The 17,345-nt window shown below is 50.9% G+C and overlaps 6 protein-coding genes across 6 annotated transcripts; 4 read left to right on the top strand and 2 right to left on the bottom strand.

Moving 5' to 3' along the window:
* Positions 1–701: 701 nt before the first annotated feature.
* Positions 702–1,076, bottom strand: N7498_010406 (uncharacterized protein; the record flags this gene model as incomplete). The annotated part of the gene is made up of 1 exon (XM_058457462.1): positions 702–1,076. The coding sequence occupies one exon, from the start codon at positions 1,074–1,076 to the stop codon at positions 702–704; it is 375 nt and encodes a 124-aa protein (XP_058304361.1).
* Positions 1,077–2,235: 1,159 nt separating this feature from the next.
* Positions 2,236–3,330, top strand: N7498_010407 (uncharacterized protein; the record flags this gene model as incomplete). Its single annotated transcript, XM_058457463.1, is given in 3 exon segments — positions 2,236–2,306; positions 2,318–2,594; positions 2,668–3,330. The coding sequence occupies 3 exon segments, from the start codon at positions 2,236–2,238 to the stop codon at positions 3,328–3,330; spliced, it is 1,011 nt and encodes a 336-aa protein (XP_058304362.1).
* A 1,239-nt stretch (positions 3,331–4,569) lies between these two features.
* N7498_010408 (citrin) lies at positions 4,570–6,981 on the top strand (the record flags this gene model as incomplete). Its single annotated transcript, XM_058457464.1, has 4 exons — positions 4,570–4,746; positions 4,833–6,014; positions 6,076–6,238; positions 6,292–6,981. 4 exons carry the CDS (start codon positions 4,570–4,572, stop codon positions 6,843–6,845), a joined length of 2,076 nt encoding a protein of 691 aa, XP_058304363.1. The 3' UTR covers positions 6,846–6,981.
* A 518-nt stretch (positions 6,982–7,499) lies between these two features.
* Positions 7,500–8,190, bottom strand: N7498_010409 (DUF5321 domain-containing protein; the record flags this gene model as incomplete). Its single annotated transcript, XM_058457465.1, has 2 exons — positions 7,500–7,687; positions 7,749–8,190. The coding sequence occupies 2 exons, from the start codon at positions 8,188–8,190 to the stop codon at positions 7,500–7,502; spliced, it is 630 nt and encodes a 209-aa protein (XP_058304364.1).
* Positions 8,191–8,417: 227 nt separating this feature from the next.
* On the top strand, positions 8,418–14,682 carry N7498_010410 (uncharacterized protein; the record flags this gene model as incomplete). The annotated part of the gene is made up of 2 exons (XM_058457466.1): positions 8,418–13,053; positions 13,112–14,682. 2 exons carry the CDS (start codon positions 8,418–8,420, stop codon positions 14,680–14,682), a joined length of 6,207 nt encoding a protein of 2,068 aa, XP_058304365.1.
* A 647-nt stretch (positions 14,683–15,329) lies between these two features.
* Positions 15,330–16,395, top strand: N7498_010411 (S-formylglutathione hydrolase; the record flags this gene model as incomplete). Its single annotated transcript, XM_058457467.1, has 4 exons — positions 15,330–15,585; positions 15,689–15,909; positions 15,966–16,157; positions 16,210–16,395. The coding sequence occupies 4 exons, from the start codon at positions 15,330–15,332 to the stop codon at positions 16,393–16,395; spliced, it is 855 nt and encodes a 284-aa protein (XP_058304366.1).
* Between the last annotated feature and the right edge of the window lie 950 nt (positions 16,396–17,345).

Genomic DNA, 17,345 nt, shown 5'->3' on the forward strand with positions numbered 1-17,345 from the left:
CTCATAAATGAACGAATTATGGGACGCATTTAATGAACTGCCGAAGATGGAAACAACATGCTTGGGGTTTGGGCTCCGGGGCCTTTGGGATCTTGGGATATTACGATTCTTCTTTTGTTTTTGTTCTTTCCTATCCAGTCTACTCCCCGCATCAATATACCCCGCGTGACTTTTTGTTAGTTCTGTACTTAATAACTACGACATATTCAAAAAACGACCTAACTATTGCGCTCAGAGTGCTTACCCACAGGGATAATAATACCAGGCCATTCATTACATTCAGCAGATAAGTCTACGCAGGAGGAAAAGGTAGTTATATGCATATCGATGTCAAAACACCGCAACATTAACGGTAAAGACCGACTTGGTTAAACTAGATAGGTATTTCGCTTATTTATGAATTGCAAGGTCATCAATCGGAGGCCCATCAACGTCATGAATATAATGGTCTCTTCAACACACTGAGACATAGTCTTCTTCCGGCTCGAACAGACCGAGGGTGCGTCTAGACGCGACCCGAGTCGGCCTTGGATCGATCGAACCATGTCATGACTCGCAACGGATGCAGTCATGAGGCACGTTCGATCACCTCTAAGCCATATCGGTTGCTCTGTCCTAGGTCGATTATTTGAGGGTAGCAGATTCGTGGTCGATTAGAAACTCATAAGAGCTTTAGTCGCTTCGGAGGTCCACGAACTGGTTCACTGGCGTACGGCCCATCGTCGCTCTTCGCGGGACATCTTGGTGTGCTTGCCATAGTACTCATCTGGGTTCTCGATAGGAGTCACGCAGTGGACTGTCGGTGTACCCTTGAACTGGATGCGTTTCTCGGGGACGCCTGCTCGCGCCGACGAGTGCTTCTTCAGAATGCTCTTGGACGAGCAGGAGTTGGTATAGCTGTAAGAAGGCACTTGCAAGGATGAAAACCGTTTGGCTGTCGGGCTCGCCGCAGAAACTGGTGAGAGCGGAGAGCGAGGAATAGACATAGCACTCGGCGACTTTAGCGACAGAGAGGGTCGTGTAACATTCTGCGCAGCAGAGATGCTCAAGGACAGCTTGGGTCTGGCGGCGTACATGTTGATAGGAATATCAGAGGTTGGAGGTTTTGAAAATGTAAAAGACTAATGTAAAAGTTTTTATCACAGGGGCACTTTGATCAACAAAGGCACCAGGGTTGGTAGTATGAAGAGAGAAGACAATTATTGACGTAGAGTAGGTAAAAAAAAGTTCGTTTGGACCAGCCAAGACGAAGCGCAAGACGAAAATAGAATAAGAGAAAATAGAAAAATCTCAAACAACGATACGCACTGAGGGAAGAGGATTTCGCCCCTGGGAGGACACGGCGCCTATATACCTAAGGCCGCTGGTCTCGTGGGGCGGGGGTTTGGCTTCGCGGCCAACCATCACCCTTTCTCTAAGCGCCCCCTCCATGCACTGTCGTGCACAAATCACTTCCCCATCACACATTAGTGTCAACTTTGGAAAGCCTCCCGTTGATCTCTGGCCAACCATAGCGTATGATGGTACATATTCCCAGTTGGACTAGGGCTGGGGTGTGATAGCCTGTGCCCTCCAGCATACCCGGCAGTCCTGTCGTCCATCCAGGATCCCCCCTCCCAAGCCACTCGATAAGGAATAGAGGGGGCGACACCCCAGCCTCTTCAGGAATTGAAGCACAGACCATGAAGAGCTCTCTTGAGATCACAGCCGTCTGCATTTTCATCACTATCCCGGCATTATCACTCGCACTAGTATGCTCAAGTATATGATTGGATGCCCTGCCCAAATTCTCTATAAACTCAGAGATCCGTGAACTTTGATATGCAGCCGGCAAATCCCAGTAGGTCCTTGCAGATAAACAATGATCGGTTGCGTCCATCCCCTACAAACTCGGCGTTCGGAGTATGTCGTGTATTCCACGATTCTACTGAGAAATGCTGCTCGAGGGTTGAAAATGTGTATTTATTCACCCATATGGGGACAGGTCATTCCTTGGAATTGGCAGTCTTGCGCAATCCCCGAGTCCCGAATCCACGTGAATGTCCCTGGCATGGGTTGGATTGAAAATCCGACGAACTTGACAATTTAGAGAGCCGATTCAGCTCCGAAAACTAGATCTCAAGGATCTTTGCATCATAGCAGAAAGTGAGGGCCGTAAGTAGAGTGATGGAAGGGGATTTGAAGTTATTCCGCAATAGAAGGACAGCACAACACCTGAATAGACTACCTGTGTCCATGGCTAACTCTCTTGGAAATAAAAGCCACAGCGAAGAAGCAACGAGGCATGACGCTTTAGAACGTGGCTTGTGTGTACAAGGACTACAGGCTCTTCCGCTCCGATCCTGACTGTAGCAGTCGTTGCTATATTTAGCATCGGCACCTGGATCAACCGGAGGGGGAAGTCTTATCAAATGGGGAACAGCCGTACACGGTTACTCAAAAACGATGATTCCGAAAGTGAAGAATATGTTGCTGAGAATGAGCATGGCGCCGTTAAAACGCATCACACAAAGCCTAGGCAGACGATTCATTTTCGACTATTGAGGCAGTTTCCATTTCCGTTGGAGATAATTTACTGGCTGCTGGTCTACTGGGTACTCGTTTGGAGGTTCAAAGTTGACATGCGCCCGACGCTGACGATTTATAGATATAAAAGCCGTCTTTCAGAAAGCCGAACACCTTGCGATTAAGCTCCTCTCCGTCGAACGTCTCCTCCATATCGACATCGAACTCTCCATCCAGCAATTCATGCTTAATAAGATCCCAAGGCTAATGGATCAACTTGCCCGCGTCTATTATTCCCACATCGTCGTCGGAGTCATGTTCTATCTCTACTGCTATTCTTTCATGGTGCGCAGTCAGTACAAGGAAATCCCACGCACGCCAGCTCTGGAAAATATCATCGCGTTCGTGGTCCTCTCGCTTTGGAAATGTGCACCGCTGCGTCTCCTCCCCAAAGAATATGGCCTCATCGAAGTTCTCCACAAGGATAACTCGGGCTCTACGTGGACGCATAACAAGTTCCAACTGACGATCACCACGATGGCCTCTTTGCAGTTTGGCGACTCCGTGGTTATTGCGTTCTGCGTATTCAAGCACAGTCCTCATCCTCACGTGCTCCTTCGAGTTGTTGTTCTGCTCTGGCCGATGGTTATGGTCCAATGGTTGTCGCGACCGCGAATCGTTTCATTCTCGATACCGTTGGCGGTGTTGCGATTATTGCGACCGCTATGGCTTGAATGGGATGATTTTGGTTTTGCTGCCGCTCAAGAGGGTGTTGTTCCGAGGACCTCGACTGGAGAAATCTGGGGAGAACTAAAATGGAGCTAGTGGGAAGTGGCAGGTATCCCGAGCAGCCCTCTATACTCCGAATGTATGTCAGCCCGACTCAACTTCAGCGATTCTGGACCCGGTGACGTTATGAAATCCAACTGCCATGCTTGCACACATCGAGGCCACTGAGGCTTCTGTCGCAATGGACCGAGGCCGTGCACTGAAAACAAATTGATTCACCGCAATAGGCAGGTTTAAGCGTCACGGCAACAACACCACACAAACAACGTAAATCAATTGCTTTCGCTTCGCGTTCAATTGGAGCCAGCCTTGGTTATGTAGCTCTAGCTCACCCATCTACATTCTCCTCACAATTCATAGCTAGGGGCAGTAGCCTCTCCCTCACGCGACGTGAGGAGAGCGGAGACCAGCGTCCGGAGTTAAGCCGAGCCTGGATGCGCGGACCGGGGAGAGGGGAAACGGCCAATGGCATCGTGCATCTCCAACTTTCAAGGCCGATTTCTCCAAAGTGACCCGCTACTGCTCCGCACCGAACACGGAGGCACCCGACATTGGACTTCTTATGCCCCAGCACACGCTCACCGGGTGCACATGTGAACCGGCCATCCCGGTTCTTCCCCTTCCCTTCCGATGGTCATCTGAACAGCAGAGCCTTAAGGAAACACGTCAAATTCGACCGCTTACCGCATTCTCGAGGAACCAGGGACACGATATGGCGATTGGCTGGCCGGGATCCATCTACCATGGATTCGTGGTGGCAATTTGTCCCGTCGGATTCTCGTCTTCACGAACTCGAAGATCATAGTGCTAGAATAGTACTATTTCTATAGTTGTATAATATCATGCCATCGGACAGAATTCACGATCGATAGAAATCGGATAAAAACCGAAGACGAAAGAAGTACGGAGATCCCCAGGGGTACAATTCGGCCCCGAGTCCGATCTCACGGTAAATAACGCCTTGCTAGGGGGCGGTGAAAAAATCATACTCGGGTGGCCAAACAAACTGTATTCACTGGACAGTGTAAAGTCGTATCGTTGTCTTAATTTAGAGTAAAGAAGAAAGAAGAAAGAAAAGCACCGAGCAAAAAGCGTCATTTTCTCAAGAACTGCATTGCTATCGCATCGTTAAACCTGCGGTCATTCCCTTTTTTGACTCGAACCTCCCCGTTCTCCACTCTCGACCTTCCTTTCCCCCCCTTCCCCCAGTGTGTGCGGCGGACCATCGCTTTCAGTCAATTGTCAAGTTTTGAAGCGCCTCTTTACTCTGGCACAATGGCAAGTGTGAAGGATACCGTCAAGGAGACATTGGTCGGCAGCTCTGAGGAGCCTCAGATGTCGCACCAGGCCCGCTTCAACTTCCATCGTCATGCCCAGAAGGATGAGAACGGAGAGCAGTTCATGACTGAGGATGACTTCGTCAATGCTATTGCCCCCAAGCATGAGGACTATGTAAGTTTTGCTCTGCCTTTCCCTTATCGCTCCAATCCCCAATGCTGGTGCGAATGTGTTGCTGACCTGTCCCCTCTTCGATCCAGCACAAAATCAAGCGCGAGCAGTATGGCATCCTCTTCCGAGTGGCAGACCGACGGAGAACCGGCAAACTGAACCTGACCGACTGGGCGACCTTCGAGAACCTCCTTACAAAACCCGATGCGGAGTACGAGATCGCGTTCCGCCTGTTCGACCTCGATGGCACGGGAACTGTCAAGTTTGAGAACGTAAAGGGCTTGTACAGCTCGACCAAGAGCCCCGACAGCATCCCCTTCGACTGGAACTCAGAATGGGCCTCGCTGTACGCCGGCCGCACCAAGACCCGCCACGACATGACCTACCCACAATTCTGCCAGATGCTGCGCGGTTTGCAGGGTGAGCGCATTCGCCAAGCTTTCCACGTTTTCGACAAGGATGGCGATGGTTATATCGAGCCTGAGGATTTCCAGCGCATCATTCTGGAGACCTCGAAGCACAAGCTGTCCGACCATGTGCTTGACAACCTGCCCACCCTGTGCAACATCGCGACCACCAACAAAATCTCCTACGCCACCGTCCGTGCTTTCCAGAACATTATGCGCGAGATGGATATCATCGACGTGATCGTGCGCGAGGCCACCAAGAAGAGCAGCGATGGCAAGATCACCCGCTCCGACTTCCTGAACGAGGCCACTCGGGTCACGCGCTTCTCTCTGTTCACCCCCATGGAGGCTGACATTCTGTTCCATTTCGCCGGTCTGGATGCGCCGTCGGGACGTCTCGCTCAGAAGGATTTCGCCAAGGTCATTGACGCTTCGTGGCGTGTCCCCGTTGCCCTTGCGGGCCAGGCTGTGTCTGGTGTTCAGGAGAAGGCCAAGGGTGCCCTCCACAGTGTGTTGGAGTCGGCGCACCACTTCGCTCTGGGCAGTGTTGCTGGTGCTTTCGGTGCCTTCATGGTGTACCCGATCGATCTGGTGAAGACTCGTATGCAGAACCAGCGATCTAGCCGCCCGGGTGAGAGACTGTACAACAACTCCGTTGACTGCGCCAAGAAGGTCATCAGGAACGAGGGTTTCAAAGGCCTGTACTCCGGTGTGATCCCGCAGCTGATCGGCGTGGCTCCTGAGAAGGCCATCAAGCTCACGGTCAACGATCTTGTCCGTGGCATCTTCACCGACAAGGACACCGGTAAGATCAAGTATGCCCATGAGCTCCTTGCTGGTGGTGCTGCTGGTGGTTGTCAAGTTGTAAGTTTAATCCGCATCTCTCAATTTGTGTTCTTCAAGTGCTAATCATTTCATTGTTTAGGTTTTCACCAACCCTCTGGAGATTGTCAAGATTCGTCTCCAGGTCCAGGGTGAGATTGCTAAAAATGTGGAGGGTGCTCCTCGCCGCTCTGCTCTCTGGATTGTGAAGAACCTGGGTCTTGTTGGCTTGTACAAGGGCGCTAGTGCTTGTCTGCTGCGTGATGGTAAGTCTCTCGCTTATTCTTCAGTTGTGAGAGTTATCTGACTTGAATATTAGTTCCTTTCTCCGCAATCTACTTCCCCACATATGCTCATCTGAAGAGTGACATGTTCGGCGAAACCGCCACCAACAAGCTCGGCGTGGTCCAGCTTCTTACTGCCGGTGCTATCGCCGGTATGCCCGCTGCCTACCTGACTACCCCCTGCGACGTGATCAAGACCCGTCTGCAGGTCGAAGCCCGCAAGGGTGATACCAAGTACACCGGTCTCCGTCACTGTGCTGCAACCGTGTGGAAGGAAGAGGGTCTCAAGGCCTTCTTCAAGGGTGGCCCTGCGCGTATTTTGCGGTCTTCGCCGCAGTTCGGCTTCACACTGGCCGCTTACGAGGTTCTTCAGAAGGCGCTGCCCATGCCTGGCACGCAGGCTGATGAGACCCCCAGCGGTCATGTCGAGCCTGGCGTTGGTCTGACTCAGGCCAAGGCTCCCCTCCCTTACCTCCGGTCAAGGAACGCTCTCAAGCTCATCCTTGACCTGGATCAAAACATCGGCCGGGTGCAGGTCCCTCGGGCGGAGAACTGGCCCAAATTCCTCCAGGGAAGCTCCAAGCAGTGATTTCATCTTAGTTCCATAGCGATTTGAGTCTCATTTTTTGATCCTTGCCCATTTGTCTTTTTCTTTGCTCGGTTTTTAGCATCGGATCTCTTTGGGTTTCTCATTCCTGATCCCTCTGCCCTGTCATCTCTTTCCCGTTCCTTTTTGTGCAAAGATGGGGCTCTAGTTGGGTTTGTGCGGAGAAAACCTACATGATTATTTCTTCTTCTTTTCTCTCGGATGGCCGGTGTGCATTGTACCAACAGCAGATAGATTTGGAAAGGGAGGACCTCGGATGCTACATAGAGGGGGTTCCTGGTGTGTATGGAGTCCCTGCACGTTGTCTTGCTCTTTCGACTTAGATCTTCGTGCACGGCACTTTGTCTGCTACTGTCGGGGTGGCTTGAGTTCTGTATAGTACCTAGATCTAGAGCAGGTAGAATCGGATTTTCTGTTTAAAGATTACGCAATATGGTAGTTTTTTAGAGAGCATGTCATTGTCAAAGCCTATTGCCAAGACCGTGCGTTCAAATATTTGTTCTTCGTTTGAGTAGGATGATATTTATACATGGAAGATGTGAGTGGGTATCAAATTCCGGCAAAAAGGGCTCAATGCGCTGATAATGCAATTGCATGCCCGGAGGCCCTTGAGAGCCTGCAGTTCCGTCGGGTTCCTTAAAAGAAATTGACCTTCCTTGTCGACAGCGTCTTCTTGGTCTCGTCCTCCGCACTCGCCATTGCGGGCTCCTTTCCTTTCGATCTCTGAGTTGGCTGCTTCTCAGCCTCGGATGTGGTCTTTTCTGATTTTGCAGACTTCTGCTTCTCGTGCCAAATGTTGTCTTCTCGTTCGATCTCTCGCAAGACTAGAAGAAGAATGTCAGAAGCCAGACTGATATGGGACCCAGACGAGCAATTATAGTATACCTTCTTCCCACCCTCTTTCTTTTGCCTCATCTCCAGTACCCAGTAATTTCTCCACATCTACATTCTCTCCCTTCTGAACACGCTCAATGACCTCCCTGAGGAGCTCGATCTTTGCGTCCGCACTCCGGCGGTATGCGGCATAGTCGTTCTTTAAGGTGAGCATTCGGATGGCTTGCGAGCCGATCAGCGTGAACATAACGATGTAGAAGGTGGCTGGGTTCCACTCCTTTGCTTCGCTTGATTTGCGCGATCGCTTTCTCCGCATAAACGCGGGGATCATCGCCGTCCATACTGAGGTGTCCGCGATCTTCGGGAGACGGTCGGAGGTAGCGTAAGTGCGCGCTGCGGCCGCACGACACCGGCTGGAGATAGTGAATGCCGTAGGTGTGGAGAAAAGATGCCGGTTCAGCCCCAAGGGCTTCAATCTGAGTGCTGTCGCCATAGCTGCGGGATTGTGGTAGCTGTTGCAGTCGCAAAGATCTCGGCGGCGGCAAAAGCGAGTGGTTCCGGCCTCAGGCCCTAAGGCCACCACTCCCGAGCGGGTATAGCGTTCTTTGTTGCTACGACAACAATACCCGTGAGTCCCACGACTCTGATGATATCAGTTGCACAGCTTCAATTCGTCCTTATCGGTAATCGCAGGCATCCTGAACGGCTCACGAGCCCAACATGGCGGTTACTGTCCTACCTGCCAGCTCTATGACAGAGTCCGTCAAGCTGGCGGTCCGATCAACAACAACATGCTCCGATGCCACTGTGTTGTCTCTCCAGACTCTCCTACGCGCATCGTCAAAAGCCCCCGAAAAGCCCTCACGGAGAACGACGAAATCTTCAAAGGAGGCAACTACTGCTTCTAGTCGCGCGAAGACCTCGAGAACCACCAAAGGGAAGCCCGCGACCGACACCCCGTTGCACACAATTGTCGATCAGGATGGGTCCGTATTGTCGCCCCAGGAGAAGCTCATTCTCTCCACAGAAGTATTCAATACCACACTCAAGACCCTCACGGATGCGTTAAAAGTGCCCACGGCAAAACGGCAGACACCTTTTGCGGACAATGTTTCGACCAAGTCAGGAAGGTCGGGTGCTGGCGTCGACACGGGTGTCTACGCGGCTGCCGAGTGTGCGCGGCTTGCTCTGGCGACATTGCGAACTCTCAAAGTTGACCAGTCGAATGGGGAGCTTCCAAATATGCAGCTCGAACAGGGAGTGTGCGTGTTGGCGGGAAAGTTGATTTCTCTGGGGTTGAATGACATGGCGTGCAAGGAATTACGGTCCCTGAAGCGAAGGATACAACAACACCTGGACATGAAGAAGACAGGAAAGATAGCAACGGATATGAACGCCACATCAGAGGAAGAGACAGGGCGAGAGCGGATGTCTGACCTTCTCACATTTTCGAATATCGCCAACGCACAATCCGTATACGGCCTCCTCATTTCCTTCCACTCTAATGCGATGCGCCTTCTTGTCTCAGAGCGAAAGGCTTCGACTGTACAAAAATTATGTCCTCTGTTGCAGTTGTCCGATCCCAGCAGCCCTGCCCAGATCATCACCTCGGCCTTCAATTCTGGAAGCTTACCTGCCGACAAAGCCGCTCTTCAACTTCAGCTGCTGTCAAATACCGTGCTTTCTCTTTGCTCCGGCAAGTCAAGCTCGAACGACGATTCTTCGACAAGCCTGAAACCGATCACGAACTTAACTCTGCAGCTCCTATCCCTCGAAATTCGATCACTGGGGTGGAAGATATCTGGACATATCTGTGACGAAAGCAAAGAGGTGTTCGACCCGCTCCTTCGCTATCTCGGAAGCTTCTCCCACCGCAGTAAAGGAATTGAGAAGACCGAGTTTGCCATGGTCTACAAAACAATCACTCGGTTCCAGTCATCGGTTTCCGAGATCAAGAAGAAACCCCAGGATGCAAAGGATGCGACTTCCGCTGCCAGGATTATGACCGTTCTTGGGCAACTTGCTTTAGATGCTGGTTGCTTTGAGGAATCACTGAAGCTCTTCAGCCAGACCATCACCCCGTTTTCAAACGCCCAGTGCCTTCTATTGGCCACAGTTCAATGCAAAACTGCTTCGGTCTACTTTCAGGCTTTGAAGGGTTCGAAGAAGTTTTTGGATGGAGCGTTGAAGTCTACCTCAGAAGCAACCGAAGCTTTGGGCTTACATCTCAAAGGAAACGCATCAGAGCTCGATGAACTTCTTGTTGAGGCTGCAAGGCTGAAGAAGCTTGCTCTTGCTTGGTTCGGTGATGTAATGATGAAGACGACCGACAGCGATATCATCAAGAACGAAACCGCCTCTCAAATCCGAGAGTACCTCCAGGCTTTCCTACGGTTTCTCAGGCGGTATATTGGACGACCACCGGCAGAAGATGGTGATGACAAGGAGTTTGAGATGTTCAAGGCTCGCGTCTCTATGTCCAAAAACATCATTTTTGCCGCCGTCGATTCCGCTGTTGCTGTTGGAAAATTGTCGATCACATCTCGAAGACCCCCTTGGGATGACATGCTCCCCATTCTGAGTGATTGTCATCGCCTGCTCGCCACTATCGAAAACAGCGACGAAAGTTCCCCCGATGCCGTGCTGAATGAGAGCATTGGTATGGGTCTTGTGAAGCTCTCTAATGTATTCTGGTCTCGCTATATCAAAGAGAAAGAGGCTGGACAATCTCACCGTGAGCTCTTACCTCTTCTCAAGCAATCTACCCAGATGATCTGTGGTTGCTCTCCATCCTTCCGAACCACCGCATTTGCGGCCCTCAAGTATGAGAGAATTGCCCATTTATACTTGGACGGCGGCTTGTATGGTGACTCTGAGAAAGCCCTCCGACAGTCAATTGCAGAGTACATTGATTCTGGAACCCTGGAACAGATTGCCGACAGCAACATGGGAGCCCAACCAGGCTCGGTCAGCCAAGATCCACAAAGCCCTGGTTTTATGCTCAATCGAGTCCTTTCGACTCTTTTGAAAATCAAGTTGCGCAGAAGGGGATCCAAGTCCCTATCCATCTATGAGGACACTGAACTGGAGCCCGAACGACAGGGAATGCTTCTTGAGTGGCAGATGTGCTTGCTGTTTGATATGCACGGACAATGTCCTAGCGAAGACGACTTCCGTTCAATTCTCAGTCCAGTTCTAACTACCCTCCTCGACATGTTTTCTCTGAAATCTCACCCAATCCGCCATGGCCGAGTGACCCTCGCTGCTCTCCGGTTTCTGTTGGAGTACCCGAGTGCTCTTGACTCAGCCCTGACCGACCGGCTTATGACAGAAGGTTCTGAAGGGCTGAAATGCGAAAGCGGCTTCGGAGAAGACGCAGACTTGGCTTCATTTGTAACCCACATCACAAACTCATTACGAGTGATCGTCGGTTTCCACCAAGGCAAGATGGACCTAAATCAACTGGACGACACGCTTGCTTCATGGACCTCGATGATTCGCCAGTGTTCTGACTGGAAGAGTCTGCGTCTCCATATCCACGATACAGATTATTGGGTTCTCCAGCTTAAAGCCTTGGTTGATTACACCGAGATCCACGGCCTTTGGAAGGCTCAGCTCTGTACCCTGGAGCTAATCCTACGTGCTGCCGAACTTCAAGAGTCCGGAGATATTTCGGATGCGATCATCATTCTTTCACGTTTGGTTTTGCAAAACTGCCGAATTGGTCATTGCCAGAAGGCAGGGAATCTTCTTTCGCGTGGCGAGCAATATCTTGCACAGAACAAAGTGTCCTCCTTGGCAACTCTGTCTTATAAACTCGCAAAAGTTGAATATCTCCTCGAGATTTCGCAAGTTGACAAAGCCGCGATGCTTCTCACCGCCGCTAGAGCTCTGTATGAGAAATGCCAGAAGTCAGAAGAGCTGACGAACTTGTCCATTCCGTCCAAAATCTCATGGGAGAGGCTTGTTGCTGACGCTGCCTTTGCTCAGTCCCGGCTATCAACAGCGCAGGGGTCAATGACCCAGGCTCTCTTCTTTGCCAAACTGTCTGTTCGACTCAACTGCCGAATCTGGGCCAAGATCGAGAAACTGGCGCAGAAGAAGCAAGACAAATCACTGCCTGTGGCAGGGAGCTCTGATGTTGATGTGGTCGCTGAAGGTGTAGCCAAGCTTGATCTGTCTCAGAATGGATCTTCACCGGACGTCTCAGCCAGCTACATTCAAGGTGCTCCATTCTGGCCACATCTCGGCTCGCACCACACCTGCTTGTTGAACCTCGCGAGATTATCCGCCCACCATGGGCTATTCCAGGACGCCATCTACTACGGAGAACAAGCATTGAAAATTGACAAGACACTTGATGCCAATGGCCGGCTTGTCGCAGCTCAAACTCAGCTTGGCTGTTACTGGATCCTCGGTGGCCATGTGGATGAAGGGCAAGATCTTCTGGCCTCGGCTTCGGAATCGTTAAAGCAGATCCAGACAAGCGTTGAGACAGTTTCCCTTCATATGGCACTTGCTTCTCTCTACAAGGTGCAGGGTGAGCATGAGAAGGCATTCCGCTTGCTTCAGGAGGCGGATAAAGCCATCACAACTGTCTCATCTTCTGATGTGACTAGCATGTCGGAAGCACCAGATGTCGCGGCCCTTGAAGAGCAAATGCAGAATTTACGGGTGAGAAGTAGTCGGCGCACACCCTCAAGATCCTCAACTACTACTGCCGGTCGACGCACTCGTGCAAATAGCGCGGCATCATCCACTGCCGCTAAGAAGGCATCAACACCTAAAACTCCGCTACCTGAAGTCCAATCGAAGTCTCTTCTCCGGCTAAAGGGCGACGTTCTTCGACAACAAGCAGACTGCTTGCGGTCTCTCCGTGACTTCGACCGATCCGCGCAAACTCTGGCCGAAGCTCGACAATTTGCAACTGGTCGCGAGAGCAAAGTCTCCCTGGAAATCGGGGAGAGTGGGCACCTTCTGGCTGATGCTATTCGCAATTTTGCAAGCCATGCAGTGTATTGTGTACTCCCGGAATCCACAATCTCGCTACCTTCCCTCATGTCACCAGCCAAAGGAGAAGACACAGGCATGCCAGCAACAAAACCAACGACGAGGAAGGCCAAGGCCCCTGCCCGCGGTCCTCGTGCAAAAGTACAAAAGGCTAGTGAGGACTTCTCAATCATGCTTTCAAAGGCGAGCGAACGCCTTACTAGCGTCTTTGCAGATGCCACTGTTCTTGGCTCGACTCTTGAAAGCCACGCAGCATCTCGTCTGATGAGTCGAATTTCTATGCTTTCTCATGCTACTACCCCGGGGGGTCCTGCAACCTGGGCGCAATCCCCGGCGAACATGAATGGTGAGCAGTCTAAATTCCCAGTAATACAATTGAATCCTCTAATATTCGTTCTCGTCAGAAATTGGCCGTGTTGGTGCATTTGCCCGCGAACGCATGGCTATCGACTTCGACCGAAAACTAGCCGATTTCTCCGACCCACTGCTTTGGCCATCCTCGTCGCCCTCCACTATCGAGATGACCGAAGAAATTTGCTCGAAATTTACTGACAACTACGTCGATATTTTGCCTGAGAACTGGAACGTCCTGTCACTGTCTCTGAGTGCGGATCAGACCGAGTTTGTGGTCTCCCGGCTTCAGAAGAATCGCTCTCCTTTCCTTCTGCGACTACCTCTGCGAAGAGGCACTTCTGATGATGATGAAGAGGAGCAGTTTACTTTCGAGAATGGAAAGGATGAAATGCTAGAGCTCATCAAGCTGGCAAACCAGAGCGCACATGCGGCTAAAGCTCAAACTGATAAGCAGTCGAAGAAGGAGTGGTGGAAGAACCGCGAGGCTCTTGATAGCCAGATGGAAAGCCTTTTACAGAACATTGAAAATGTCTGGTTTGGAGGTTTCAGGGGTGTTTTCTCGCCGCTTTCGCGGGATGGCTCTGCCCTGGCCAAGTTTTTGAGCGCCTTCCAGGGCATCCTTGACAAGCATCTGCCCTCTCGACAAAAGGCCGGGAAAGCTTCTTCGCCTCACCTTACGCTTCATCAGAACGTTGTGGAGTTGTTCATTGGACTCCGAGATCTCGAGCAGCAGGAAGAACCGGAGGATACGCTGATGGACCTTCTCTACTTTGTGGTCGATATCCTCCAATTCCAAGGCGAGCGCAATGCCTACGATGAGATCGATTTCGACATGATGGTTGTCGACACCCTTGATGCCTTGCGATGCTATCACGAAGTCGCACGAGAAGAGCTCGCATCTCGGCCACCCAACCATACCATTCTAGTACTGGACAAAGCCCTCCACTTGTTCCCCTGGGAGTCTCTTCCATGTCTCCAGGGATTCCCCGTCTGCCGCGTCCCGTCTCTAGAATGTCTCCGCGACCGAGTCCTCCAATTCCGCGACTCCCGATCCGGCGCAGTCCTAGATCGCACCTCGGGCGCTTTCATCCTCAACCCAACAGGCGATTTGCGCACCACACAAAAAACATTTGAAGAAGACCTCTCAGCGCAGAAGTTCTGGACGGGAGTAATCAAGCGCGAGCCAACAGAAGACGAGTTCCGCACCTCCCTCGAAACCAAGGATCTTTTCCTGTATTTCGGCCACGGCAGCGGCGCTCAATACATTCGCGGTCGGACTGTGAAACGCATGACCAAGTGCGCCGTCACCTTCCTCATGGGCTGTAGCAGCGGCACCTTAACCGAGGCAGGCGAGTATGAGCCGTATGGTACGCCCATGAATTATCTCCACGCGGGTAGTCCGGCGCTTGTGGCTACATTGTGGGATGTTACCGATAAAGACATCGATCGTTTCTGTACCTCTGCCTTCGATACATGGGGATTGCTTGTGAAGAAAGGAAAATCTCGTCCAACTGATGTTGGTTTGGATACTGCGATTGCAGGTGCGAGGGGATCGTGTGTGTTGAAGTATTTGAACGGGGCTGCGCCCGTTGTTTATGGTGTTCCGGTGTTTTTGGATTGATGGGATGATGGGAATGTATCACATAGCTTTGGTTCTTTTATCTGTAATTTATTTATTACCTGGCAGTTCTCCACTGTGGGCAACGCTCGGATTAATTTCGGCGTGCTGAGTTCTTGATACTCCCGGGTTTCTTTTCCTAATGCGTAGGGGCTTGTTATCCCCCGTTGCTTTGAGTCTATTGTATCGACCGGCAGTTGAGTTTCTAGAATTCCAATGTTGCCGATAAGCGCCCTGTCTATATTGCTTTTGGCATAGTAGGTCGAATGGGACATAGCGAGCGCCTAAGTTGTCTAACTCGGCCTCAAATGGTGTTCTGCTTTGAGTTAAACCTTGATACTCTTCCTGGCAAATCTTCATACTTCTTTCTTCATCCACTCTTCCCCTATGCGTTGGCACTACGCAATTCTTCTAGACGCTCAGTTGCTCTATCCATGTTGCCAACACCCATAGCTAGCCACCAAATCAGTGGCATGGATATTTAAAGTGATTAAAGCGGCAGTGGGATCGACCCAAAAAGGCAAGCAGAACACAGTGGAGCTTCCCCTCATGCGGGACAAAACCCCGCGCAAAAACGTCAACTCCTATTTATATTCTCCCTCCTCGTAGTCGGACCCTCATCTCGATTCCATCGATATCCGGTACCCATCATGTCCGTCACCACCAAGGCTACCATCGCCTCCTTCGGCGGCAAGCTGCTCAAGCTGACTCACAATGCCACCACTACCCGCTGCGAGATGGGCTTCAACCTCTATCTCCCCCCAAAGGCAGACTCTCAGATGGTCCCCGTCCTAATTTACCTGTCTGGTCTGACCTGCACCGCCGATAACTGCTCCGAGAAGGGCTTCTTCCAGCACGCTGCTAGCAAGCTGGGCATTGCTGTGCTGTATCCTGATACTAGCCCTCGTACGTCATCGCCCTCCCGAGAAGTTTAATCAGCTATTCGTCAAATTACCTCGGAAAATACATCCGATGGAACTAAGAACAGTCCTGACATCCTCATTTGCAGGTGGTCTGAATATCGAGGGCGAGGATGATTCTTATGACTTCGGAACTGGTGCCGGCTTCTACGTCGACGCCACCAAGCCCCCCTACAACAATGGATATAACATGTACAGCTACATCACCTCGGAGCTGCCGCAGACCGTCTTTGCTGCTTTCCCGCAGCTCGACTCCAGCAAAGTCAGCATCACTGGTCACAGCATGGGTGGTCACGGTGCTCTCACTCTGGTTCGTTTCTCCCTCTTTGACTCTAGTTGGAACAAGCTTCTGACTGATTCGAACAGTTCCTCCGTAACCCCGGCAAGTACCGGTCCGTCTCGGCCTTTGCCCCGATCTGCAACCCCATTAACTGCCCCTGGGGCCAGAAGGCCTTCAAGGGCTACTTCGGCGAGGACCAGGAGAAGTGGAAGGAGAACGATGCCACTGAACTCCTGAAGAAGTGGACCGACAAGGATCTTGAGATTCTTATCGACGTGGTATGTATCATCCTCCTGCTCTGAGTGGATAAGACTCTAACGACCCCTCCAGGGCACCGGCGACAACTTCTACAAGCAGGGCCAGCTTCTTCCCGAGAACTTGCTGGCCGTCGCTAATGAAAAGGGATTCAAAAACGTCAAGGTCAACTATCGCGAAGACTACGACCACTCGTACTATTTCATGGCATCATTTGCCGACGAGCACGTCGCGCACGCGGCAAAGGCATTCGGAAAATAGTGTGTGATCTCCTTTCTCTATTTCCTTCGTTTTATGAATTTGTTCCCTCCAGATGTATTAGACAGGGTGGGAAGTGTCGGCTAAATGGAACGGATTCTGATGGCAATTCGCTCAAGTGAGCACCAGGACCCTGTAAGATCTGTGATTTGAAGAAAAAGTACAACTAGAATATGAGGACCCGTGAGATTGACGCCGAAAATGACCGCTACTGGAGCCAGAAACGATTAAGGCATCTAATATGCGGTGATTTTTTGCCTGATCCCTACCACGAATCCCGACTGAGACATCGCCTGTTAAGCACGCCAGTCCATCATCGTCGAGTCGGTCATTCTTAGTGTCGACTTCTGTAAATGAACAGATATACATTTGGATCAAAGCTCACGGTGATCTTTCTTAAAATATGTTCTCCGTTCCCACTTTCTATGTATTCATTACACCACGCTTTTGTAGCCTATGCCAAGCTAGATAATGTAGTAGGGGATCAAGTACATGCTGAACTCTCGGTATCCTTTCTAAATGTCTATAATTCCATGGCTTTTTTCGAATTAATCATCTTGACCTTCTAATCAATAGCAATTGTCACTCTCCATTTGCTAAAAATGTCCCGGCCCATGGAGGAAATAATCGGAAACGAAGTCATGCCTTACGCCGTATTTGATCCTCAGCTCTGTAGAGTAGTCGATTCATTCATGATCTACCTAAGACAAAACTCCAGTGTGAAGGGGCTTATATCGGTGATACAAAGAAACGCCCACGATGCGATGCGAATGCACCAGAATGGGAGTGATCAACGCTATGTACTTGAGTTGGGGGGAACCACTTTTTTTCCACTTCCTTGGGCGTTTTATCCAATCCTTGAAAATTTTTGGGTTCTTTTGGGGGGGTCGAAACGTGTAGCAAGAGATGGTATCCAGGGCAGATGACAGATGGAATGAGTCACCGACAGAAAA

The sequence above is a fragment of the Penicillium cinerascens genome, assembly GCF_028974065.1.
Source record: "Penicillium cinerascens strain IBT 15544 chromosome Unknown scaffold_4_segment0_segment1, whole genome shotgun sequence".
NCBI lineage: Eukaryota > Fungi > Ascomycota > Eurotiomycetes > Eurotiales > Aspergillaceae > Penicillium > Penicillium cinerascens.